This window comes from Myxocyprinus asiaticus, chromosome 15 (assembly GCF_019703515.2).
Source record: "Myxocyprinus asiaticus isolate MX2 ecotype Aquarium Trade chromosome 15, UBuf_Myxa_2, whole genome shotgun sequence".
Classification (NCBI taxonomy): Eukaryota; Metazoa; Chordata; class Actinopteri; order Cypriniformes; family Catostomidae; genus Myxocyprinus; species Myxocyprinus asiaticus.
The window spans coordinates 6977770-7004649 of record NC_059358.1 but is presented as its reverse complement, the minus strand read 5'-3'; the positions used below and the strand labels follow the sequence as shown (position 1 = coordinate 7004649).

The 26880-nt window shown below is 37.3% G+C and overlaps 1 protein-coding gene across 7 annotated transcripts in view; it reads left to right on the top strand.

The window, feature by feature from the left end:
* The window catches only part of LOC127453083 (ras/Rap GTPase-activating protein SynGAP-like), a 178992-nt gene that overhangs the window by 99871 nt on the left and 52241 nt on the right, over nucleotides 1-26880 (top strand). For all 7 annotated transcript variants that reach the window (XM_051719144.1, XM_051719142.1, XM_051719138.1 and 4 more), the window contains 4 exons: nucleotides 7690-7784; nucleotides 15031-15152; nucleotides 24217-24370; nucleotides 24598-24696. In XM_051719144.1, coding sequence (XP_051575104.1) covers nucleotides 7690-7784; nucleotides 15031-15152; nucleotides 24217-24370; nucleotides 24598-24696 — 470 coding nt within the window. The remainder of the gene's footprint in view (nucleotides 1-7689; nucleotides 7785-15030; nucleotides 15153-24216; nucleotides 24371-24597; nucleotides 24697-26880) is intronic.

Sequence of the window (26880 nt, the reverse complement as noted above, 5' to 3'; positions counted from 1 at the left end):
TGGAAATGGACATGAGAGGTGAAGAGAAGGAAAATGCTTTCATAAAAAAGAGAGAGGCGGGGAGATGGTTAAATACACTATTTGATTTATGTAAAAGAGTTGCGTGGGTGCCAGGCGAGAGAATTGTATGCCTGTGTTACTGTGTGTGTGTGTGTGTGTGTGTGTGAGAGAGAGAGAGAGAGAGAGAGACAGATTGCACTGGCTGGAGAGAGTATTTACACCCAGATTTATGAGAGGGTTATCGCAGCACAGAACAGGAGAGAATGATGGTGTGGTGGTGGAGGACTGATTCTTTCATTCTGTTCCCCTCCCAGCACCTCTATATTCATTACACTGGCCATTCATTTGCTTCTGTTGGTCTTATTTTAATGACACAAGACGTTCTTGAGCAATAGTCGTGTCTACAGCTCTGCCAATAAGTGCGATTCTGGAGTTGGTACTCACTCAAGGACGGCAATCAATAAGCACTTTGTTTGCAAGTGCCTGTCTCTCGTGCCTAGTGTTAGGCTGGTTTCTTTCTTGTTGTCTTTCAAGTTTTAATACACTGCACTCTTGGTCCAAAATTACGCTTTTGCCTCACCTGCCAATGGAGGATGATTTGAGAAAATTTACCGGCCATACATTTTTCTTACCGGCTTGAAACATTATTTTGCACCATTTTTATAATTTATATATATATATATATATATATATATATATATATATATATATATATATATATATATATATAAACACACTACAGATCTGTGAGGAGACTCGTTGCTGTACATCTGGGCCGTCCACTTCCCTCTCTCTACTGGTTAGATCCACTTTGATTTCTTCTTTTAAAAACATTACTAAATGGAATACCCTTTATCTCTGTCTGTCAAAATAAATAAATACATAAATCAGCGACAGGAAAAGACTCTATATTATGATTTCCATACTTCATTAAGTAGCACAACCATTTTCAATTGCTCTAACAAAAATAAATGTTTCTTCAGTACCAAATTAGCACATTAGAATGATTTCTTAAGGATTAGATAACAGTATATTCTTAGAAGACTAGAGAAATGACTGCTGAAAATGATATTTATGGGGGACCAAACAGGAAATAATTATATAAAATCTGAATATATAAATGTAAATCCTGAATATATAGTTGTAATTCCGAAAATATAACTATAAGTTTGAAAAAATACTTGTAGAATATATTTTTATAAAATCACTTTGATCAGACTTATTGATAGACAAGCTGACAGGCCAAAGCAGAGACGCTGGTCTTCACATCTCACATCTTCCGTGTTTGTTTACTCACAGGACTGCATGTGTTTCTCCCAGTCAGGGGCAGCAGCAGAATGCGACATGTTTTTAAAAGATGTGCTTGTACCACTCTTAAAACGCGGATCACATCATCATTGCCATCCCTTCCCCCAGTGACGGTGAGGAGCGCACACATGCCACTGATACAGAGCTGATTTGTGTCCTCTCGTGGGCAGTTGAAGAGCTCAGTTTACAGTTATCTCCTTCAGCTGAGCCGGAAAGATAGATCCGGCTTGCATGCTAACTCGCACATAGTTACACACTGCTCATCCCCGCTGAGTACGCGGGGATGGTAAACAAATAAGTTTTGGTGTTGTGCTTTTTCAAAAAACTGAAATCCGCTTATTGCTCGTGGTGCACACATTCGCACGTTACTCATCCTCGTCAGGAACGCCTGGATGGTAGACAGATGTGTTTCTGCTTTGTGTTCTCATAAGAAACAGAAATGCGCTTACTGCTTGTGACGCATGCATTCATATGTTACTCATCCTCACCGGGAACTCCGGGATGGTAGACAAATTTGTTTCTGCTTTGTTCTCACAAGAAACAGAAATGCGCTCGCTGCTCATGACATGCACATCCGCACGTTACTAATCTTCACCGGGAACGCCGGGATGGTAGGCAAATGTGTTTCTGCTTTGTTCTCACAAGTAACAGAAATGTGCTTGCTGCTCGTGATGCGCACATTCGCACATTACTCATCCTCGCCGGGAACGGCAGGATGGTAGACAGAATGTTTCTGCTTTGTGTTCTCACGAGAAACAGAAATGCGCTTGCTGCTCATCCCTGCTGGGTATGCCGGGATGATAGACAAACATGTTTTTTGTGTGTTATGTTCACACAAGCAATGCTCTCACACAATAGAGAAAGTGCTTGTTGTGTCCGCTCGCGCTGCTCCTGCTCGAGACGCATGCGCTGTAGTTCGCTGGGAGTTTGCATATACTGTATGTTATTTCTGTATGATGGTTTTCATATAAACAATGTTCTCACTAAAACAGAAAGCGCTTGCGTGTTGTTCGCTTCCCCTCCCCAACGGTGTTCGCTGGGAGGCTTCACACATGCTGTTTCTGTGTATTGCATTCACATTAACTATGTGGCATGAATCAGAAATGTACTTATCACACCTATTCGAGAAGCACACAGTCATGCTGCTCAATCCCCACTGTAGGTTTCCCGGATGGTGCTCAAATGTGTTTCTGTGTATTGTCTTCACATAAACAGTGTTCTCACACAAGAGAAGGTTCTTGAATGCATGAGACAAACGCACATTTACATGTTGCTCTTTCCCCCACCAGAGTTTGCTGGGATGATACACAAATGTCACACCTCACACACAATGATCAACTGCTTCTCTATGGTGAGCGCCGCTCTGTCTCCTGTAGTGAGCGAATCAATAAGCCCGTTGTCTCACTGCGCAGACGCGTGGTGAGCCCTCATGGGCATGTGACATTGGATGCTAAAAACAATACAACACTGCTATACGATTCAGTTCGTATGCCGAACACCTCACTTCAATGAAGTTCTGCCATCTGTGGTCTTTCTACAGGATGCGCCGGTATTACGTGCAGAAATTCACAATCTCCTCTTGAAGAACTCGATAGAGACTGTCCAAGACTGCGACGCCACAGCAGGGTTTACAGCTTTTATTTTCTCATTCCAAAGAAAGGCAGCAGGCTCCAGACCATTATAGACCTGAGACACTTGAATCGTGTGCTCACGAAGCGGCCATTAAAAATTTTAACTCAGAAACAGGTCTTCTCGCACATGCATCCACAGGACTGGTTCCGTCAATAGACCAGAAGGACGCATACATTCATGTATCAATTGCACTGAGTCACAGGTGGTTTTTGAGATCCATGTTTGAGGGAACTATGTATCAATTCAAAGTCCTTCCTTTCAGTCTGTCTCTGGCTCCCCGCACGTTCACAAAATGTATCGATGCGGTGCTCGCCCCATTGAAATTGAACGGTGTACATGTGTCGAATAACCTCAGTGATTGGCTGCTACTAACCCAATCAGAGGCTTTGTTGAGTGAACACAGAGACTTCTTGCTTTGCCATTTAAAAAGCCTGGGTCTGAATGCCATCTGGGTGAAAAGCACACTTTACCCCATCCAACAAATCTCCTTTTTAGGGGATCAACTCGACTCTGTGAGCATGCGTGCACACCTCACGAGCGAGCGCATTCAGGCCTTTCTTCAGTGTCTGTCTCAATTCAAATTGGGAAAAACACTTCCACTGAAGTCTTTTCAGAAAATACTGAGAACACCTCCTCCAATGGAGCAAGCGTCATCTCCTCTCCCTACGTGCGACAAATGGCCTGCGAAATGCAAATATGTGGTTCCCCCAGGATGCCTCCTTCATTCTGTCATCAGCAAAATCTGAGATGATGAGGAAACGATCCTGTTGATTGCGCCAAAATGGCCCAATCAGTCCTGGTTTCCAGAGATGATAAAGGTATTGGACGGCTCCCCGTGGGAAATACTGTATCACTGAGGAGGGACCTCTTCTCTCAAGTGCAAGGCACAATTTGGCATCCCCAGCCAGAGCTGTGGAACCTGCATGTGTGGCCTCTGAATGGAGCACATCGATCCAGCCAGAATTGGCTCAGTTGGTAATAAACACCATTTTACAGGCTAGAGCACCATCCATGAGGAGCCTCTATGCACTAAAATGGCAGGTGTTTGCAAATTGTGAAGACACATTGAATTGCTCCATAGCTGAGATTCTTGCATTCCTTCAAGAGCGATTAGACGCTGGTCTTACCCTGTCAACGCTTAAGGTTCATTTAGTTACTATTATAGCATTTCATGCCCCGGATGTGGGTTCCTCTATAGGCAGACATGATCTGATCATAAAATTCCTTAGAGGAGCGAGACGACCGAATGCTCCTCGCCCTGCTATGGTGTTGACTTGGGACCTAATAGTGCTGAAGTCACTCATGAGCCCCTGTTTGAGCCTTTGGAATCTGTCGTTGCAAGTGCTTTCATTAAAGACCATGCTCCTGTTAGCTTTGGCCTCATTTAAAGGGGTGGGTGACATACAGGCGCTGTCGACTGACAGCTCATATCTGAAGTTCGGACCAGGTCTTTCAAAGGACACAATTAAACCTAGAATAGTTTTCGTGCCTAAGGTTTTATCAACGCCCTTCAGGGTTTAGGTGGTCTGTATGCAAGCCATCTGTCCCCCACCATTTAGTTCAGATTAAGAGCTGTCTATGCATTTGTTATGCCCTGTGCGGGCATTACACACATACAGTATGTTGATCACACCAGCCAGTTTTGACTGCCGGATCAGCTCTTTATTTGTTATGGAGGTCGTACGAAAGGCATGTCCGTCTCCAAACAGAGGCTCTCTCACTGGATTGTTGATGCAGTTGCCATCAATTGGCAATTTCCCTATTGGCGTACAAAAGCACATTCAGCTAGAGGATGGCCTTTTCATGGGCATGGACAAATGGTGTGTCCTTACAAGACATATGTCTGGCAACAGGCTGATCTTCGCAAAAAAATGCTTGCGAGGTTTTACAACCTGGACATGGCATCTATCTCTTCATAAGTCCTCTCTGTTTAGAGTGCTTTTTATATATCCAACAGGTATGCCAAAACCCTCTGTTATGGGTAGGCTATCAGTTAATTAATACAGCTACCAATATGTAAGCTGTGGTTATAATACCCCCTCTGATGTCTCAAGCACTCCCTATAAATAAACCTACTTTTCTAACCAGGGTTGCAAAAGGGTTAAAATCACACTGTGTGATCTAAATAGATTCCCGGACAATATTAGCCCCCATCTGGTATTACCCATGTGGGGTTATTCATTATATTTATATATATTATATATATATATATATATATATATATATATATATATATATATATATATATATATATATATATACACTTAAGGCATACTGTATCTACAAGTCATCGGCCTGCAGGCCTGTGACTTTTTTACATGTCCGTATTTAAGTGTTTTACCACTGGTAGTGTGACGTCACGTAGTGCGGTGGGATGGGATTCTGTTCGCCATAGCCGAAGTGTCGAAATGAACTGAATTGAAAAGGAACGTCTCCGGTTACACATGTAACATCGGTTGCCTGAGATGAAGGGAACAGGATATTGCGAAAGCTGGCTGCAGTACTACTTCAGTGATTTGAGGAATGAGTAATGACCTCTGTCCCTCAGTCAGAAAATCTGATGTAATGATGCTCATTGCCAATCAGAAGATTGGCGTCATTTTACAAGAGTTTCAATTAGGTAATCGAGGAAAGTACTTACCCCATAGCAATGTCTCGTTCCCTTCATCTAAGGGAACCGAGGTTACGTGCGTAACTGGAGACGATTTCTAAGGACCCCAATCTAAGGACCCTTTTTCGTCCAAGTTGCGGGCAGCCTTCCATTTTGTAAAGCAGAAAAAGACTCCAATTGGTCTGGATAACTGAACTGGATCATCATTGTACAGTACTCAATTATTTAGACACAGGATCTACTTTTAATTTCACATTTTATTCAAGAACATCTGTCTATGATCATGACTGATCATAAGGCCATAACTATATATTTGTACTGGATATAAGTACTGTACTTCATGTGTGGCCACACTAAATTAGAAATACCCTACTTACAGTTTTTGTCACCCATAAGTCTTTTTATTCTGCAAAAAACAGTCATCTTAACATGGTGGCCAACAAAATTACTCTCAAAAATTTTGTGAATAGCCAACATTTATTCCTCATTTGTAAGTCACTCTAGATAAATGCTAAATGCTACATGAATAAATGTAAATGATATAGAATTTAAGATAATAGAAAATATTATTTTTATTACCAGTTTCTCCATATCATATCTGTTAATCAGCCATAATTTTAAGCATGATCAGTCAGTCTCTGGTCACTATAGTTTAGGACTAATATTGGCTGATTGGTGGTCGATCGATTGTTGAATCCCTAAAAAGTACTATTCCATTTAGGTGTACAAAGTGAAAAAAAATAAATATTTTTTTTTTGTTGTACTTTTAATTAAAGGGAGAGTTCACCCCAAAATTCATTTACTTTGTTGTAACCCTTATGTTGTTCCAAACCTGTATGACTTATTGTCTTCCATAGAACACAAAAGGAGATGTTAGGCAGAATGGCAGCCTCAGACACCATTCACTTTTACTGTATGGAAAAGATGCAATGCAATTGAATGGCTAAAATTCTGTCCAAAATCTTGCACTCATTTTCTGAGTATTGTTGTCTGAGTATTTTCTGGTAAAATATCTAAGCATCCTTAAAAAAAGAAAAAAATATTTGTAAAGTGGAATAAGATATTAAAGGGATAGTTCAACCAAAAATATAAATTCTCTCATCATTTACTCACCCTCATGCCATCTCAAATTTGTATGACTTTCTTTCTTCTGCAGAACACAAAGATTTTTAGAAGAATATTTCAGCTCTGTAGATCCATACAATGCAAGTGAATGCGAAACAAATTTTTGAAGCCTCAAAAGCACATAAAGGCAGAAAAAGTAATCCATAAGACTCCAGTTGTTAAATCCATATATTCAGAAGCGATATGATAGGTGTGGGTGAGAAACTGCTCAATATTTAAGTTCTTTTTTTACAATAAATTCTCCTCCCTCCCCAGCAGGTGGTGATATGCAAAAAGAATGAGAATTGCCAAAAACAAAAGAAGAAGAAGAATGTTTAAGTGAACATGGAGATTGATATAATTAAGGACTGAAATATTGATCTGTTTCTCACCCACACTTATTGTATCACTTCAGAAGACATGGATTAAATCACTGGTGTCTTATGGATTACTTTTTTGCTGTCTTTTCAGTATGTGCTTTTGGAGCTTCAAAATTTGTGAGGACCTACATAGCTGAAATATTATTCTAAAAATTTTTTGTTATGATTTGTTTTCTGCAGAAGAAAGAAAATCATATGCATCTGGGATGGCATGAGGGTGAGTAAATGATGAGAGAATTTTCATTTTTGGGTGAACTATCCCTTTAAGTCTTGTTTTCAGAGAAATCAAACATAGTTTAGTGGGGTTTATGCTTAAATCAAGTAAAAACTATTTTACAATTGGCAAAAGGCAAACTTACCTTTTCTTTTTCTTTTTTCTTTTTTCTTGTTATAAGCATAAATCTTAGAAAATTTTGCTAGATTTCTCTTGACAAAACATCTTGTCATTTTGCTTCTGAAGTAAATTTATCTTGTTTTAAGAATGTTTAGATTCAGTATTTGTACAGGAAAATTATTATTGTTATTTATTTATTTATTTATTTATTTATTTTTACTGTGCGGGGGAAAAAGAAGCTATACAGTTTGTGATTCAGTTTTGGGTGTACCATCCCTTTAAATGATTAGCTTATGTCTCTCTCACTATCTCTCTTTCAGACAACGCTCGGCTTCGGCGAAAAAGCATCGCCATCGGGAAACAGCCAAGCATGGAGATCCCACCCACTGCCCCCCCTCAACCCTTCCGACAATCCGTGAGTACCCCTCCATCCTGTCCCCAATCCCTTTCCCTCTCTCTCCAGTCCTCGGCGCATCCTTTTGCATCACCGTCGACCGGCTACAGGTCAGCGTGCACTCCTCCTTGGCCCCTGTCACCTGCTCTGTCCCCGTCTCTCTCTAGCGCCCTCTCCTGTTCACAGCCTCAACAGCGAGTGAGCACCCCTCTGCTCACTCGTTCCCTTCCTCTCTTCCCGCCTCTCTCTCTCACTCTCCCTCACTTGGCCCCGCTCTCTCATTGGGCTGCTGGTGAGTGGAAGGTTGTGGGTTCTAATCCAGAGACTGGACCCAGGGTGGCGCCACTGCCCTCTGTTGAGGTATGTTATCAAACTAAGGTGAGAATCAGCAAGGACCTGGCAATACGATGTTCAGTCAATATCTTATTTGTGTTTAGTTTATTGCAATTCAAAAGTGTGATATTTTGCTGTGATCTTTTACTCACTTGTTTCTAATCTATCTTCATTGAACTATGGTGCTTTGGGCAAGACTGCAAAAAAAAAAACGTGTTTTCCTGTAGAAATATCCTTAAAGCAAGATAAATGCACTTGAGAAGAAAAAAAAATGCTTGATATTCTATATCAAGATTCTAATTTGTTTCAGAGAATATATCTTGAAATAAGTAAATTTTTGGAATTTAGCAATTTTTTTCTTCTTGTTTTAAGCATACATTGAACAACAATTTGTGAGGTTTATGGGTTGCAAAATTATAATAATGCCATTCTTCATGTTTAGTGTTTTACGATTTAAAAATGTTAAATATTACGATCTTTTACTCACTTTTTCTCATTTGATTCTGCTTTGGGCAACACTGCTAAAAAATCATTTTCCTAATCAGTATTTTTTAGCTTACAAAGGAGAATGTGAATGGACATACTTTTACAAATTAAAGAAGTTATAGACTTATATTATTTGCTTGTTCTGAGTTTGCATTTTGGTCAAATAGAAATAATCGAGTTTGCGTTGTCCTAATTCCGCAGTATGTGTATATTTTTGCCAAAATATTAATGTAAAATGTAACTTTAAATATTAAAATAATAAAAATGTATTTGCATTATAATATCACAGTTGTAAGGTAAAATGTCACTATACTTCAAAATATCGATATCCCAAACTATCACTAACAGCTGAGTTTTCTCTGACACAGCTTTTGCTTAAGTTCGAGTGTCCGATGTGCAGTTCGAAGGTGTTAGACAAACAGTTAGTCACGCAGGAAGAAAACATGTTCATCTGCTACACAGCCAATGTTTGACTCATTCTGTCTGCGTTCATCAAATATATTGGGTCATTGCAGTTCATTGTGATATACCAAAGTAGGTATTTTGGTCTTTTTTAATATTATGATTAATGACAATACAATTTATACATTTGTTTTGTATCCCAAAGGTGATTTTTTTTACCTATGTTAAAATACTTTCTCTTATCCCATCTTAATATGCAAAGGCAACTATAAGTAAGCCATTCGTAGGATGAATGAACCACAAGAATTTGAAACAATGTTAGTACACTGTTAGTGTGTTCTGATTGGTTGTTAGGGCATTTCTAGGTGTTGTGGATGGTTGCTAGGTGTGCAATTACATGTCAAAAAAGCACAACCTCAAGTCTCTTTGATATTCAAGTCCCTAGATTTAGCTTGGGTCCCTCCTTCAATGTCAGTTCATCAGATTTTTCGCCCAATTTATCATCCACCAGGCAAAAATTGTTGGTAAGATCCCTTAGAAATAATAGTAATTTCATTCATACTGTATCTGAAGCACAAAAGGTGTGATGAGTTACTGTAGACACAAAAATGTAATATTTAAGAGTTAGGGGTTTGCACAATTACAGTATGAGCACTAGTAATAGTGATGCTTGCCTCTGCAAACTCTGGAAAACTCTTTTATGGGACATTTTTAGAAGGGTATCCCAGTGAGATTTTCAAACATTAATTTTATATTTCTTAAAATGTATACTGTTTTACACAAAACAGAAACTAAAAATAGATAGCTGCACACCTAAGATGAAAACTAATTTTACAATCCCCCCCACACACACACACACACAACCTTTTGCGGGTTTTGCCCAGGGCGCCATACAAGCTAGAACCGCTATTGTGTGTCTAAACATTCTTCTGTTGGTGGCTTGCAATAGCTGTGTGAATTTTAAGGTTGTATATGAGATTGCATGTCTTGTAAAGCCTTGGGGACACAGAGTTAGTGAGACGTTTTTTTTTTACATTGCTGTTTTATACTTTTTACTATGGGTGACAAGAAATATTAATAAAGCAATACTTCCCACTATTGGTTGACTGTGGATAGTGCAACATTGCACAAGTGTTTTATCATATGCACTGAATATAATTTCAATCAGTTACAAGAATTGTACATCAGGTAATCTAATTTGTTATAATTTATATTATAATAATTTGTATATTATATATATATATATATATATATATATATATACACAGGTGCATCTCAATAAATTAGAATGTCGTGGAAAAGTTCATTTATTTCAGTAATTCAACTCAAATTGTGAAACTCGTGTATTAAATAAATTCAGTGCACACAGACTGAAGTAGTTTAAGTCTTTGGTTCTTTTAATTGTGATGATTTTGGCTCACATTTAACAAAAACCCACCAATTCACAATCTCAAAAAATTAGAATACATCATAAGACCAATAAAAAAAACATTTTTAGTGAATTGTTGGCCTTCTGGAAAGTATGTTCATTTACTGTATATGTACTCAATACTTGGTAGGGGCTCCTTTTGCTTTAATTACTGCCTCATTTCAGCGTGGCATGGAGGTGATCAGTTTGTGGCACTGCTGAGGTGGTATGGAAGCCCAGGTTTCTTTGACAGTGGCCTTCAGCTCATCTGCATTTTTTGGTCTCTTGTTTCTCATTTTCCTCTTGACAATACCCCATAGATTCTCTATGGGGTTCAGGTCTGGTGAGTTTGCTGGCCAGTCAAGCACACCAACACCATGGTCATTTAACCAACTTTTGGTGCTTTTGGCAGTGTGGGCAGGTGCCAAATCCTGCTGGAAAATGAAATCAGCATCTTTAAAAAGCTGGTCAGCAGAAGGAAGCATGAAGTGCTCCAAAATTTCTTGGTAAACGGGTGCAGTGACTTTGGTTTTCAAAAAACACAATGGACCAACACCAGCAAATGACATTGCACCCCAAATCATCACAGACTGTGGAAACTTAACACTGTACTTCAAGCAACTTGGGCTATGAGCTTCTCCACCCTTCCTCCAGACTCTAGGACCTTGGTTTCCAAATGAAATCCAAAACTTGCTCTCATCTGAAAAGAGGACTTTGGACCACTGGGCAACAGTCCAGTTCTTCTTCTCCTTAGCCCAGGTAAGACACCTCTGATGTTGTCTGTGGTTCAGGAGTGGCTTAACAAGAGGAATACGACAACTGTAGCCAAATTCCTTGACATGTCTGTGTGTGGTGGCTCTTGATGCCTTGACCCCAGCCTCAGTCCATTCCTTATGAAGTTCACCCAAATTCTTGAATCGATTTTGCTGGACAATCATAAGGCTGCGGTTCTCTTGGCTGGTTGTGCATCTTTTTCTTCCACACTTTTTCCTTCCACTCAACTTTCTGTTAACATGCTTGGATACAGCACTCTGTGAACAGCCAGCTTCTTTGGCAATGAATGTTTGTGGCTTACCCTCCTTGTGAAGGGTGTCAATGATTGTCTTCTGGACAACTGTCAGATCAGCAGTCTTCCCCATGATTGTGTAGCCTAGTGAACCAAACTGAGAGACCATTTTGAAGGCTCAGGAAACCTTTGCAGGTGTTTTGAGTTGATTAGCTGATTGGCATGTCACCATATTCTAATTTTTTGAGATAGTGAATTGGTGGGTTTTTGTTAAATGTGAGCCAAAATCATCACAATTAAAAGAACCAAAGACTTAAACTACTTCAGTCTGTGTGCACTGAATTTATTTAATACACGAGTTTCACAATTTGAGTTGAATTACTGAAATAAATTAACTTTTCCACGACATTCTAATTTATTGAGATGCAACTGTATGTATACATAATGTAAAAATATACTGTATATATCCTGATATACAGTACATACATAATATATAAATTAGTTTAATATTATAATTATTTTTATTGTACATTCTTATTTTTCTTTTTTTACTTGACTCCATGCTATCTTTTTATATCTAGTTTTGAATTTATGTTTTTAAAGCATATTTGATCTGACATTTCAACCAAAGTTTTGCTAAAGATGAAGTGTGCAATTTTTTGGTTGTTAAAATGCTTTCTGTTATCTGAGTTTTACATGCAGAGACAACTAGAAGCAAGCCATCCTCATTATTTGACTAGACTGCCAAAAGTTGAGACATTTTTACAAGAACTTGGATTAAATATGCAACATCATGCGGTCATGTGACAACCAGTGTTATTGTAGTTAACAAAAACTAAAATAAAAACTAACTAAAACAATTTTCGTTAACTAAAATAAAATAAAAAAACAAAAAAAACGAAATTAAAATACTTTATCTTAACTCCAAAACTAACTAAAATAAAAATTATCTCGGATTCATTTCAGTTTTAGTTTAGTTTTAGTTTTGGGCAAAGTAGGACACTTTTGGAAATGTTACATTTCTTGGCACTTTTAATTATGATCCAAACACACATAACCTGACATAATACCTTTGAAGAAAGCTTAGGATGTCTTCTAACTTAGACAAAATCAAAAATGAAGAAATTATTAATACTGAGAAGTAGAACCTTTGAAGACCCTCTTTTGACAAAATCCCAGAGGAAAATTATTCTCTAGAAAATATCTAGAAAGTATTTAGAATAATTTTTTTTATATTTTGTAACACTTTTACATCATAAATCATTATGTAACATTTACAAACATTACACCTCAAATTTTTGTTATTTTCTTTACCATTGCTTTTCCCACCGGTGGTCATGAAATGATCTCTGCCACACCCAATGTAAAAATCATCAATTTAAAACCTCAAAAAGGTAAAAAAAAAAAAAAAAAAGGACAAAAAAGAGAAAGATTTTGCCCAAAAATGACAATTCTCTTATTATTTATTCATCTTCATGCCATCCCAGATGTGTTTGACTTTCTTTCTTCTGCTGAACACAAGCAAAGATATTATAGAAATATCCCAGTCAACACAAGTCAACAGGGTCAAAATCTTTGAAGCTCTAAAAAGCATATAAAGGTAACATAAAGTAATCCTTAAGTGGTTTAATTCATGTCTTCTGAAGAAATCAAATCAGTTTTGGGTGAGAACAGGCCAAATTGTAACTCCTTTTTCACTATAAATCTTGCAATTGCAGTCTACAGGAAAGATCACCAATGAGACTGCTGATGTCATGATTTACAGTTAAAAGGCATGCTACCTTTATGTGCTTTTTGGAGCTTCAAGGTTTTGTACCGCATTGTATGGAACTACAGCCCATATTCACCCAATGTTATAAAATGTGCAAAATTTACAATCCAAATGAAACACGATAAGACAACTAGATAGAGGTAACACAAGACTGCCTTGAGAAATGTAGTGATGTTATACATTATTAAATGATACCAGTAAATGCTTCTGCTTTGGCAGCCATGAAAAATACTAAAACTAAAATAACTAAAGCTAAAATAAAAACTAACTAAACTCAAACTGAGAAAACTAATTTGGAATGACAGATTGATATAAAATAGAAATAAAAACTTAATAAAAAATCCAAAACTATAATAACATTGGTGACAACCATGTAACATGCTACCGTTTGAAACATTCATCATTGCATAATGCATTCAGTTTTGCATACTATTTTTTAAAGTAGTATGCAGTTTACAGTACATACTGTACTAAGCAGTATGCAGTAAACAGTATGTTTGAAATGTCAACTTCAGTTAATGGCATGAGTTTGGGTTTGAGACAACCTGTTTGCTATTCAGTTTAATGCCACTAGTGTCGCAGAAATTACACTCTTCATCTTTAGATGCTTTAGATTTTAATTGTGCATTTACACAAATGCTTTATCAACCCTGCTGAAAAGACTAGCATTGCTGGTCTCCAACTAATGTTGTGTTTTGGGTGCTGTTCCCACAGCTTAAAGGGATAGTTCACCCAAAAATCACCCTCATGATATCCCAGGCATGTATGACTTTTTTTCTTCACCAGAACACATTTGAAGAAAAATAGAAAAATGTCTTAGCTCAGTAGGTCCCTAAAATGCAAGTGAATGGAGTTTTCTCTTTTGAAGCTCCAAAAATCACAGACAGTCAGCATAAACGTCATCAATATGACTCCAACAGTTAAGTTAATGTCTTCAAAAGTGGTACGAACACTCTTGGTGCGAAAAAGATCAATATTTAAGTACTTTTTAACTATAAACCATGGCTTCCGTTGAGAGTGTGGATTTCAAGCGGTGTCTCATGTGATGTATTCCATTGCCATGATATAGATGTAATCTCATATTCTCCACTCTTTTGAGACATCCAGGATGAGCACACAAATGCACCATTGTGAGTAAAGAAACAGATCAATCCAGATCTAAACCAAAACCAACCAAGATACTGTACAGTGTTCCTCCTTCTCACTTGTGAACAGCGCTGCTCTTCCAGCTGTGAAGCATGTGCCTCAGTTTCAAATGCCAATGCGATTATGACATACTCGCTTACTGCTGCTGACAGGAAGCATGATTTAGATTTTAAAAAGTAATTAAATATTTATCATTTTTCGCACCAAAAGGGATTGTGTCACTTTAGAGGACATTCATTTAACGGCTGGTGTCGTATGGATGACGTTTATGCTGACTGTCTGTGATTTTTGGAGCTTCAAAAGAGAAATCCTCATTCACTTGCATTTTAAGGACATACTGAGCTAAGATATTTTTTATGTTTCTTCAAATGTGTTCTGGTGAAGAAAGAAAGTCATACACACCTGGGATTTCATAAGAGTGAGTAAATGATGAGAACATTTTCATTTTGGGGTGAACTATCCCTTTAACCAGCTTCATCAGGAAGACCATGCTGTCAACCAGTGTCACTAAACATCAGCTAAGTTTTGCTGATAAAAAGCACGGCTACGCTGGCACCAAACCAGCATGGGAATTGCATGCTGGTTAAGCTGGTCTTTTTAGCAGAGAAGATTTCAAATATTTGACTATGCAATCCAAAAGATACATTCCTTTGGTTTGTTGTCTGTGATATTGTTATGCCATGCATATGAATTGTGAGTCTGTTCATTTCCTTAGAGTTTCCTCAGTAGAAGACTGAAGGGGTCCATAAAAAGGGCCAAGAGTCAGCCCAAACTGGACCGAACCAGCAGCTTCCGCCAAATGATCCTCCCTCGCTTCCGCAGCGCCGACCAGGACCGGTACTGTCCGAATTTTTCCTCCCTTAAATGCATACTGAAACTGTGTTTGATCATTTTGAGATACTGTGAATCAGACAAGTGCTGCCATGATATTTCACTTCAAAGTCTCTGAGGTTCACTGCATTGTTTTTGTGCTAGAAAATACTTCTCTGATTAAATGATAAATAATATAATGTGATAGTTAAGTTTGTTCCCCCTTAAATAGCTTCAGTGTAGTTAGCTACTTTCTGTAAGCAGCTTTTAGTGTAGCTAATTACTGTTTCAGAAAATAGCTTGACTGTAGTTTAAACAGTAACACTTTACAATAAGGTTCCATTTGTTAACATTAGTTAACAACATTAGTTAACATTAACTAACAGTGAACAATACTTTTATAGCTTTTTTAAAATCTTAGTTAATGTTAATTTCAACATATAATTTATACATTTTTCAAATTAAAAGTTGTGTTTGTTAACATTAGTTAATGCACTATGACCTTACATGAACTAACAGTGAACAATTGTATTTTTATTAACTAATATGAACAAAGATTAATAAATGCACTAAACAATATATTGTTAATTGTTTGTTCATGATACCTAGTGCATTGACTAATATTAACGAACGGAACCTTATTGTAAAGTGTTACCGTTTAAACTGCTTTCAATTGTGAGTAGCTTGCAAGATACTGTCTCAAAGTATCTTCCTCAACACTGGCTTTGAACAACAGGCTGTAATGTCATTGTTGCACCAAATTCAGACTGACAACTCCACTTTCACATAATCATGTGATTCAGCCCTGAACTGGAATTGTTGTGTGCTGAATTGTCATGTAATGATCAAATGGAGTCTAACAGCTGGAAAGACAGCATGGGGTGCAGAACTTCTGTGCAATTTACAGTGTCTCACTGAAAGGCATAACTTCTTCTGCTGAGTTTCATTTTTAAACCATTGTGATATAATTCACCAGCTAGCTTGAATAGAACTGATTACCAGGATAATTAAATCCCACAAATGTAATACTCCAGCACTAGATCTAATAAATAGTACACTGGAAGTGTGTGTATAAAACAACCTAGTCTCATAGAATGAACATTACTATAAATACATTTTTGCGAACTGACTTTTATGTGCTGCTTTCTGCATTTCGTGGCAGTTTCCTGGTAAAATTAACACTAGAGGCGCTGGAACAACTGTGTGTTTTATTCACTTTTACACAAATTACTAATACATCGGCTAATTGTGACTTTCTAAACACTTACTGTTGGCTGTATTACTCACAATACAAAGTTTCTGTAATGAATCACTTAAAAAACAATACATTTTAATGCTTGTATTACAGAACCACCTACATTTGCATACTTATTCCATCATGATTAGCTAGCACGGAAGCTCACCTGATAGAGTGTTGGACTTTGGACTCGGCAGACCACAGTTCAAGCCTAGCCAAGCAAGCAAGCTGATATGTGAGACAAAAGGGTCATGGAAGCGACACGAATTGACGTGGTTTCATCAAAAAATGTGCTTTTCATGTCGCATTTGCTTTTAGGACACTATCGGTTAGGTTTAGGTGTTGGTTTAGGGTAAAGATGTTTGTTTTTTTTCACCTCTCGATTGCTTTTAGGACACCATTGGTTAGGCTTAGGTTGAAGTTTTAGGTTAGGGAAGTACATTTTACCCATTAAAACCTTCATCTAACATACACCATAAAAATCTGGTCTGGTTACAACACCTTTTTGCTTGCTTTTGGCTCTCCTCGCTGGACATTTCACTGGTATACTGCAGCAAAACATGTAAAGAAGCACATAAATTCATTTTGCAAAAATGTTACCACGGTCACGTAATTTTCATGAGATCAGGCTGGTATAAACTATCTTTTTGGTTTGACAGACTCTGTCCAAAAATCTTGTTCTTGCAGATGTGAATTGTGGGATAGTTCATCCAAAAATGAAAACTCTGTCATCATTTGCTCATTTCATTCCAAATCCATGACGTTTTTTCTTCCGAGGAACACAAAATGCGGATCTTTGGAAAATGTACAAAGTGCTCTTGTCTATACAATGAAAGTGGATGGTGGTTTATAGTCAAAAGTGGTTCTCAGACTTTCAAAATGCAAAGAAGCTCCATAAAAGTACAATAAAAGTAGCCTGTATGACTCATAATAATTATAATTCCTTACATTTTTATAGCGCTTTTCTTGGCACTCAAAGTGCTTTACATCATAGCAAGGGAATCTCCTCAACCACCACCTAGATGATGCGACGGCAGACATAGTGCGCCAGTACGCCCACCGTACACCAGCTGTTGGTGGAGAGAAGAGTGCAGTATGTTGCCAGTTCATATATCTAGGGAATTATTAGGAAGCCATGATGGAGGCCAATGGGGGAATTTGGCCAGGACACCAGAGTTACACCCATACTCTTTTCAAGAAATGCCCTGGGATTTTTAACAACCACAGAGAGTCAGGATCTCGGTTTAACTTCTCATCCGAAAGATGGTGCCTTTTTACATTATAGCGTTCCTGCCACTATACTGGGGCGTTAGGACCCACACAAACCACAGGGTGAGCACCCTGTGCCAATCTCACTAACACCTCATCCAGCAGCAACCATAGTGTTCCCCAGAAGGACTCCCATCCAGGTACTTGTCAGGCTCAACCCTGCTTAGCTTTTTTCGGCAAAAAGGTGAGGGTGATATGCTGCTGGCCATGATACAATAGCTTTGTGTGATGAACAGATAAAATTTTAGCTACTATTTGTTGGAAATCAGCATTGAGCACTTGATAAAATGAGTGCTTTTTGAGGAAGAACTAATCATTGGATTTGCTAAGAGTTTCAAGGTTAGTGTCATGAAATCTTTGAAAGTTATTCTAAGTTTTGTTTGAGTTTTGTTTGACTGTTTGACAAAGTTTTGTTTGACCTTTTTTTTGACACTAGCAGAACTGTATATTCAGCTTTATTTTTGAGTTATACTGTATGTGCAAAATAATCATTACATTTTGAAAGACAACAGAAGATTCTGGTTACATATTTCTGTATGATTAATATCTGTTCAATCGGTCCGGCACTGCTGTGCAGCTGTTTCGATGAGGTTTTTCTACACTAGTTGTTATTGAGGTATCAGCTATTTCAGATAAAATGTTATACTTGATGCCTTTTCATTTTGATTTTTATAGGTCTTTTTTTGTCATTATGGAGCACGACATCCCTGGTCATCGTTTGTTTTTTGTTTTTTTGTATGGAAAAGAGCAGCTCAGATATTCTGCAAAATGTCTCATTTTGGTTCTAACAGAAGAAAGCCATATGGATTTAGATCAACAAAGGTGCGGGCAAATAATGACAGAATTTTCCTCTTATGGCTGCAGTATTGAATTCCACAGCTGTGTCCGAATTCCTGTATTTTTGTAGTTTGTACTGAATTCGATAAAGCACTGATTCTTAAGATATGGGACAAAACAGGTCCTACACACAAAAGTCCTCTTTTTGTTAAAAATCAAGAAATTCATAATAATTAATATACTGAAAAAGTTCAGTCTAAAGGAAATGTGTATACTCAGGGCATTTATTACTTATATTATGAAATAATTTAATTAAAAAAAATTTTTTTAACGCATGCTCTATACTTGGAAGCACATGTAACTTAACCTGTCCTCAGCAAGAGGTCACAGTGTTAAACTGCCAAAGTGTTTAAAACAAATTCATAAATATAAATATCAAATGAAAGGTATGGATAAGTAAGATAACAAACAATACATAAAGTAAACTTTAAATTATATTTTCAGTAAAAAAAACTGCCTATTAAAGTTGTGTCCTCACTTTGTGTCAACTCCGTCAGATTTTTTTATAATCCTGAATAAATCAGAGAATGTTCTGGTCAGCTATAACTCTGAGTGCCCCTTTCCAACTTTCTTTTAATGGTGAATGCAACAGTAGGACACATGGTCTTGTAAGTTTTATATATTTTTTCATATTTTAAACAAACTATGTTTAAGTCTCTGCTGTCACAGCTTCAACATGTCAACACTGTCATCATTTTGTTGGATGGATCAAACTAAAATAGCATGCTTTTAAGTGTGTCTGATGGAGTTGACACAAATTACAGTAAGATGTATGCTATGAAGTGAATAAATGTCAATTTTCAGAAAAAAAGAAAAAAGCATTTTTATGAATACTTACATGGTTAGTCAGCCGAGACTTTTGTCTACAAATATATCCATTTTAAATTAATTTAGTACTAAAAAATAAAAACGAAGCTTTAATACATGTTTTGTCCCTTATCTCAAGAATCAGCAACAGAACATACTGCTGAACTGTCGATGAAGTATGTTCTTTAGGTGTGCATGCGTGTAGTATAAACATATTCCTGAACAAACCACATCACCATGTTGGTATTGTCCTTTGATGCACTACAATAACCCTTTTTTCTTTTCAAAGCTGACGGCTCCTCTGATACTGCAGACAAAGTGTTCACTGGTTGCACACATTTTGTACATCATGTAGGAATTGTTCACATTCTGTTTCATGAATGCTGAGTGTTCTTGAGACACCCTACTCATTTGACATACTGTACTGTTTCAGGCATGCTTTGTAACATGGAAGTATGCATATTTAGACGCAGGTTATCTTTTTCAAGTCATATTTTCAAGTCACAGTTATTTGTACAGCACTTTTCACAACATACATCGTTTCACAACAGCTTAACAGAAAATACTGCTGTAACAAAAAACGATACTTTCAAAATCCTCATTGTGTGTTTATAATGAATAATGAGATTAAAAGCATGCCTTAAAAATTATAGTCTTTAGACCCCCAGTGAGCAAGCCAAAAGTGCCAAAACACAAAAGTCCATGAAATGTAGATAATGGAGAAAAAATCGGCTATGCTGTCTGTCTGTCTATCTGTCATCGTCTTCCTTTTTTCTCTAGTTCCCACAGTTTACATAACATTTAGATTTCCTCTGAGAAATTTCTCTCTCTCCCTCCCTCCCCCACTCTCCCTCCATCATTTCTTTTATACTGACTCACTCCTTTGGGCCTATTTTTATACCTCCATCTCTCCTTCTCTCTCTGTGTGTGTCTCGCTCTCCCCCACACTGTATGTATATAACACTGTGAGGCTGAATGTATACATACACACTGAATCTGAGAAGACACAGGAAAGCGATACATCACTAGTAGGGATGAAACCATTTATCATACTTTTTCTCATTTGTTCTTTTGATACTTTTGCAATCATACTTCTCGATACGCTTGACAATCTTCTTTTCAGCTCTTTTAAGGATTCATGGTTCTAAACTGCAAAGTGAATGTGTGTGTTCATGCCTGTGTGTGTGGTTGAAGGTACAGTGCAGGTGAAGGTGTGTGATGTAATTCATCTGTATTTGGGCCGAGACTGATTTGAACCTTTCTCTCAAACATTCATGCAAATAAACCATTAGATTTTTCTGGCTTTAAAGATTATTTTTGTAATGAATATCAGTACAGTTGTGATTCTGCTAAAGTGGCCGAGTGCTGTGCTCGTTTGCAATGCTGCTCACCCAGTTAGATTACAGAACCGGAACTACTACCGGAAACTTGACTTTGTTCATATAAAATGCAATATTGACCTTGTGATGTAGTCAAAATGCAAAATTAACACTCGCTCAGCACCATATGTGGATGAAAATTGGCTTTGGTGAGAATATAAAACTGATCAGTTGTCTGGACCAGTGAATATTCCGGGTCCAATACATGTTAAGTTTATTCAATAGCATTTGTGGCATAATGTCGATTACCACAAAAAATACATTTTTACTCGTCCCTCTTTTTTAAAAAAAAAGCAAGAATCTGGGTTACACTGAGACATTTACAAGTTGAAGTCAGAAGTTTACATACACCTTAACCAAATACATTTAAACTCAGTTTTTCACAATTCCTGACATTTAATCGTAGAAAACATTCCCTGTCTTAGGTCAGTTAGGGTCACTACTTTATTTTAAGAATGTGAAATGTCAGAATAATAGTAGAGAGAATTATTTATTACAGCTTTGATTCCTTTCATCTTATTCACAGTGGGTCAGAAGTTTACCTACACTTTGTTAGTATTTGTTAGCATTGCCTTTAAATTGTTTAACTTTGGTCAAACGTTTTGGGTGGCCTTCCACAAGCTTCTCACAATAAGTTGCTGGAATTGTGACCCATTTCTCCAGACTGCTGTAACTGAGTCAGGTTTGTAGGCCTCCTTGCTCGCACATGCTTTTTCAGTTCTGCCCACAAATTTTCTATCGGATTGAGGTCAGGGCGTTGTGATGACCACTCCAATATCTTGACTTTGTTGTCCTTAAGCCATTTTGCCACAACTTTGTAGGTATGCCTGGGGTCATTGTCCATTTGGAAGACCCATTTGTGACTGAGCTTCAACTTCCTGGCTGATGTCTTGAGATGTTGCTTCAATATATCCACATAAATTTCCTTCCTCATGATGCCATCTATTTTGTGAAGTGCACCAGTCCCTCCTGCAGCAAAGCACCCCCACAACATGATGCTGCCACCCCCATGCTTCATGGTTGGGATGGTGTACTTTGGCTTGCAAGCCTCACCCTTTTTCCTCCAAACATAACGATGGTCATTATGTCCAAACAGTTCCATTTTTGTTTCATCAGACCAGAGGACATTTCTCAAAAAAGTAAGATATTTGTCCTCATGTGCACTTACCAACTGTAGTCTGGCTTTTTATAGCAGTTTTGGAGCAGTGGCTTCTTCCTTGCTGAGCAGCCTTTCAGGTTTTGTTAATATAGGACTCATTTTACTGTGGATATAGATACTTGTCTACCTGTTTCCTCCAGCATCTTCACAAGGTCCTTTGCTGTTGTTCTGGGATTGATTTGCACTTTTCACATCAAACTACGTTCATCTCTAGGAGACAGAATGCATCTCCTTCCAGAGCAGTATGATGGCTGCGTGGTCCCATGGTGTTTATACTTGCGTACTGTTGTTTGTATAGATGAACGTTGTACATTCAGGCATTTGGAAATTGCTGCCAAGGATGAACCAGACTTGTGGAGGTCCCCATTTTTTTTTTATTTTCCCATGATATCAAGCAAAAAGCACTGAGTTTGAAGGTAGGCCTTAAAATACATCCACAGGTACACCTTCAATTGACTCCAATTAGCCAATTAGCCTATCAGAAGCTAATTGGCTAATTGCCTAAAGGCTTGACATCATTTTCTGGAATTTTCCAAGCTGCTTAAAGGCACAGTTAACTTAGTGAATGTAAACTTCTGACCCACTGGAATTGTGATATAGTCAATTAAAAGTGAAACAATCTGTCTGTAAACAATTGTTGGAAAAATTACTTGTGTCATGCACAAAGTATATGTCCTAAATGACTTGCCAAAACTATAGTTTGCTAATATGAAATCTGTGGAGTGGTTAAAAAATGAGTTTTAATGACTTCAACCTAAGTGTATGTTAACTTCTGACTTCAGCTGTACAGTGTGAGTAAATGGTTCCAATCCTTACATTTTAAAATACTCAAGTGAATAGCTACAAGTACAAGACGTAAACATTAAGAGTGTTAACATGATATTAGTGAGATAAAATCTTTTACTAACCTTAACTGTATACAGTTATATCCAATTTTACAACTTCGTTGCCATGATGACTTAGCAGTATAAATCCTTAAACCCTAAAACTGTCATAAAAATGACAATTTAAATGACTTTACAGCTCAAATAATGCACAAGTTTTAACAAAAGAATTAATGTAAGTGCTTTTATAAAATTGTAAGCTTCACATTTCTGCCTTTAAACCCTCAGAAGTGCCTTACGGTAATCTCGATTTTTGCTTCTTTTTTTAATATTGTTTTTTAGATAAGGAGGGACAAGCCAACTATTTTGACACAGATGCTGTTGATTGAGCTTAACTTGTACTGAACCCAGAAAACAATTTTAGGAACAAAATTATGACATTTTTGTGATGGTGCAGTTTCACTGAGAAACTGGCTCATCTCATATATGATGCTGCAAATGAACAAATGGCCTTCTATTGTCACAAATACGCAAGAAAAACAGCTAGATAATTTAACAGTTATGGGGATAAAATAAGTTTTTATTAATAAATGAAAAATCAATTTTCAAAGCCAGTTAGAACAATTAAAGGGCGGTACATTTTCTGTATTGATAATGGGATAGTTCACCCAAAATGAAAATTATGTCATTATTTACTCACCATCGTGTTGCTCCAAATCTTATGGACTACATTTAAGGTGCCCTACCCTAGTTTGTTTCTTCTGGTCTCCATTCACATCATATTATTTGTGTCCGAACCGCAGTCCGATTGCATCATTAACTTGAGGACAAGAGGCAGCTGTTTACCACTTTAACTAGGTAACAACTCGAGAAGACATCAGCTTCGCTGTGTTATTAAAGTATTCATCTCTTTGGATTTACCACAAAAACTTTACATGCACAGAACAACACATGTGGTTGTCTGCCACGGATGCATTGAATGTGCAGTGACGTGAAGAATGTTAGCATTTGTCTTCCACGAGCCCACAGATGCGGTGCAAGAGATGTGAAGAATTTGAGCTGCTCTCTGGAGGCGATTTATTGTATTTGGAGACAAGCACATACAGTATGAGCATTGCATTTTTACGATAATAACTGCTATCGCGTTCATATCAGCAGTGAACCGTACTAGAGTTCACATGAACCAATCCCCAGGTGCTCACCCGAGTTCGGAAAACAGCGTACACATTTTCCAAACAAAGCGAACTTTGATGTTAAACGAACCCGAGTGTGCACCAAAAGTGCTAGTGTGAAAGCACCTTTATAGCACTTTTGGTATTGTGAGCTTAACAGCCATGCACTATGAACTGTATGCAAAAGACCTGTGTAAAGAGTCTTTAAAATATCAGTAATTTTTTATTCCAAAAAGGAAAGTCATGCTAGTTTCTGAACAACATGAGGGCTAGTGAAAAATTTTTAGAGCAAAGAATTTTAACTTTTTAGTGAACTATTCCTGTACATTTGCACTCTGGATTTAATTTTGTGATGTTTGCCCATGTTTGTTGGGATCTTTCAGTTATGTTGTTTTTGCTCTACTTAGGACTCGTCTGATGCAGAGCTTCAAGGAATCACACTCCCATGAGTCTTTGCTGTCTCCAAGCAGTGCGGCCGAGGCTTTGGATTTAACACTTGATGAAGATGCTATCATCAAACCAGTTCACTCCAGTATACTGGGACAGGAGTACTGCTTTGAGGTAGTGTGAGATTTTTTCAACCTACCCGTGATCTATAGAAAACAATAGATTTAGGCTTTGTTCCAAAAGCTACTAGGCTTTTCACCTTGAAGCATTTAATGCATGCATTTTAACTCTCAAAATTACTTCCTGTGTGGAGCCATTCTGCCCTCTAGTAATTGTGATCTGCTCTTTCTTATTATAATGCTGATGGTTTAAATATCGAAACTCATTATTTCTTTCTATAGGTGACAACTGCTTTGGGAACAAAGTGTTTTGCTTGTCGGTCAGCTGCGGAGCGAGACAAATGGATAGAGAATCTACAGAGAGCTGTCAAACCAAACAAAGTGAGTGTAAAGAAGAAGAAAAGAGAAGCGCTCTATTTCTTTATTTTCTATAGGGCTGCAACTAACAATTATTTTGATAATCGATTAATCTTCAATTAATCTTCGATTAATCGATTCGTCAGATAAAAAAAATATATTTTCTGTATTTTATTAAAATTAGATTAAAAAAAACCCAGAAATGATAAAGGCCGTACGGATTTCGTTCAATTTACAGTACTGAATTCACAATTCTATACTCTCACAAAACTTGAACAAAGCATGAATCATGAAACGTTAAGTTTTAATTTATTATTATTACTTTCAGTACATATGCAAAAAAGTTCCTTTCCTTTACTTGTAAAATTGAACAAAAAGTACTGTTCATTAAAGAGTCAAATGATCCATCGGGGATGGAGTGGGACTAAAAATCAGCCCAGCAGCAGAGGGCAATGGTGACACCAGAATAGAAATATTAATAATTCTGCCCAGCTGAAAAATACATAATTATGATAGATACATATGCTTGTTCACCGTCACTGATTACATACCTTTTAAGTATTTTAAATGAATATTGTAGGTTTTAAAATAGTATCGTCACTGATTACATGTTTCTAAATTATTCTTTTCAAAACTATGAGTATGTTTGTCCAGTAAAATAATGTTTGCCATGGTATTAATTTCTGGTGAAATCAGACATTACATTATCAGAAGGACTATCAAATATCAGGACCCTTATAATTATTATACATCATATTCAGCATTATAATTAATATAGTACAATTATTTATAAACGCAGTTTAAATTCTGTCTCCTGCTGATAATAGCATTATTTTTCATTGTATTATGCACTCGCATGAGGAGGAGAAACTATCTAAAACACTTTAAAATCCAGCACACTTTGACCTCTGAGACATCAGTGTGATATACATGAGAACTGCACAACTGATCATTGAAACTGAAGTCGAAGTATGATGTTGCACAAGTTTAATCAAAACTATGGCACTCCCTTTCTACATTGCGAATGGTTTGATTGAAGCGGATAAGTTGTAAATCATTGTAAATCATGCTCCCTTGCTCAATGCCTAGTTTAACGGAGACTTGCATGTGGTGAAAACAAACAGTTTTACGAATACACGCCTGATTTTGAATTCATAACATGTATACATTGTAAAACTGCTGGTGAAATTGGGCATTCACAGCCACTGTGGCTGGTATCTTTTTACCCCAGTGTTAGCTATGAAAACAGCATCTTTCTATTTTCCTTCTCCAATTTTCCTTTGCTCCACCCCTGAACTACCAGTGTCACTTAAGAAATTATATTTTACCAAAGTTATGAGATTGCAGTCTGAATCGAATATCATGAAAATAAAAAAGCATGCACCGTGAAATAACACCAGAACAGCATGCCTTTCTATTGCGTTGTGTTCGCTGGTTGTACTCAACAACAAGCACAGTGACTGGTTTAGTCCAATTCATGACTAAATGACTCTAATGAGCCGGTACTTTTAAAACAGTGATTCACCAGCTCACGAGTTCTCATTTTGAATTAAAGTTGATAAAATATGATAATATATGATCAAATTTGGTTAAAGATAATGAATAATAAAAGTTATTTAAACAGTTAAAGAATATATATATATATATATATATATATATATATATATATATATATATATATATATATATATATTAGTATGTATTTACACACACACACAGTATATATACAATAATTTATAAATATAAACTTCGGCCCCCAAGCAATGTCACTTGGTCCAATCAGGCCCGCAACCCAAAATGAGGTGGCTCAGCGGTTAAGGCTCTGGGTTACTGACTAGAAGGTTGGGGATTCAAGCCTCAGCACCACCAAGATGCCACTGTTGGGTCCTTGAGCAAGGCCCTTGACCCTATCTGCTCCAGGGGTGCCGTATCATGGCTGACCCTGCACTCTGACCCCAGCTTAGCTGGGATATGCAAAAGAGAAAATAATTTCGCTGTATGTTCAAAATGTAATTTCTAAATTTCTAAATGTTTACTGTGTGACAAAAAATAAAGGCTTCTTCTAAAAATAAAGGCTTCTTCAGACTGTGGCTAGCTGCTTTGCTACAGCAATTCATGGTTGCGCATCAGGGCATCAACGCCACTGTCATCCGTTGCTTCATACTCCACACTGGGCAGACACATCGGAAAGGTTTTGCCCTCCTCCAA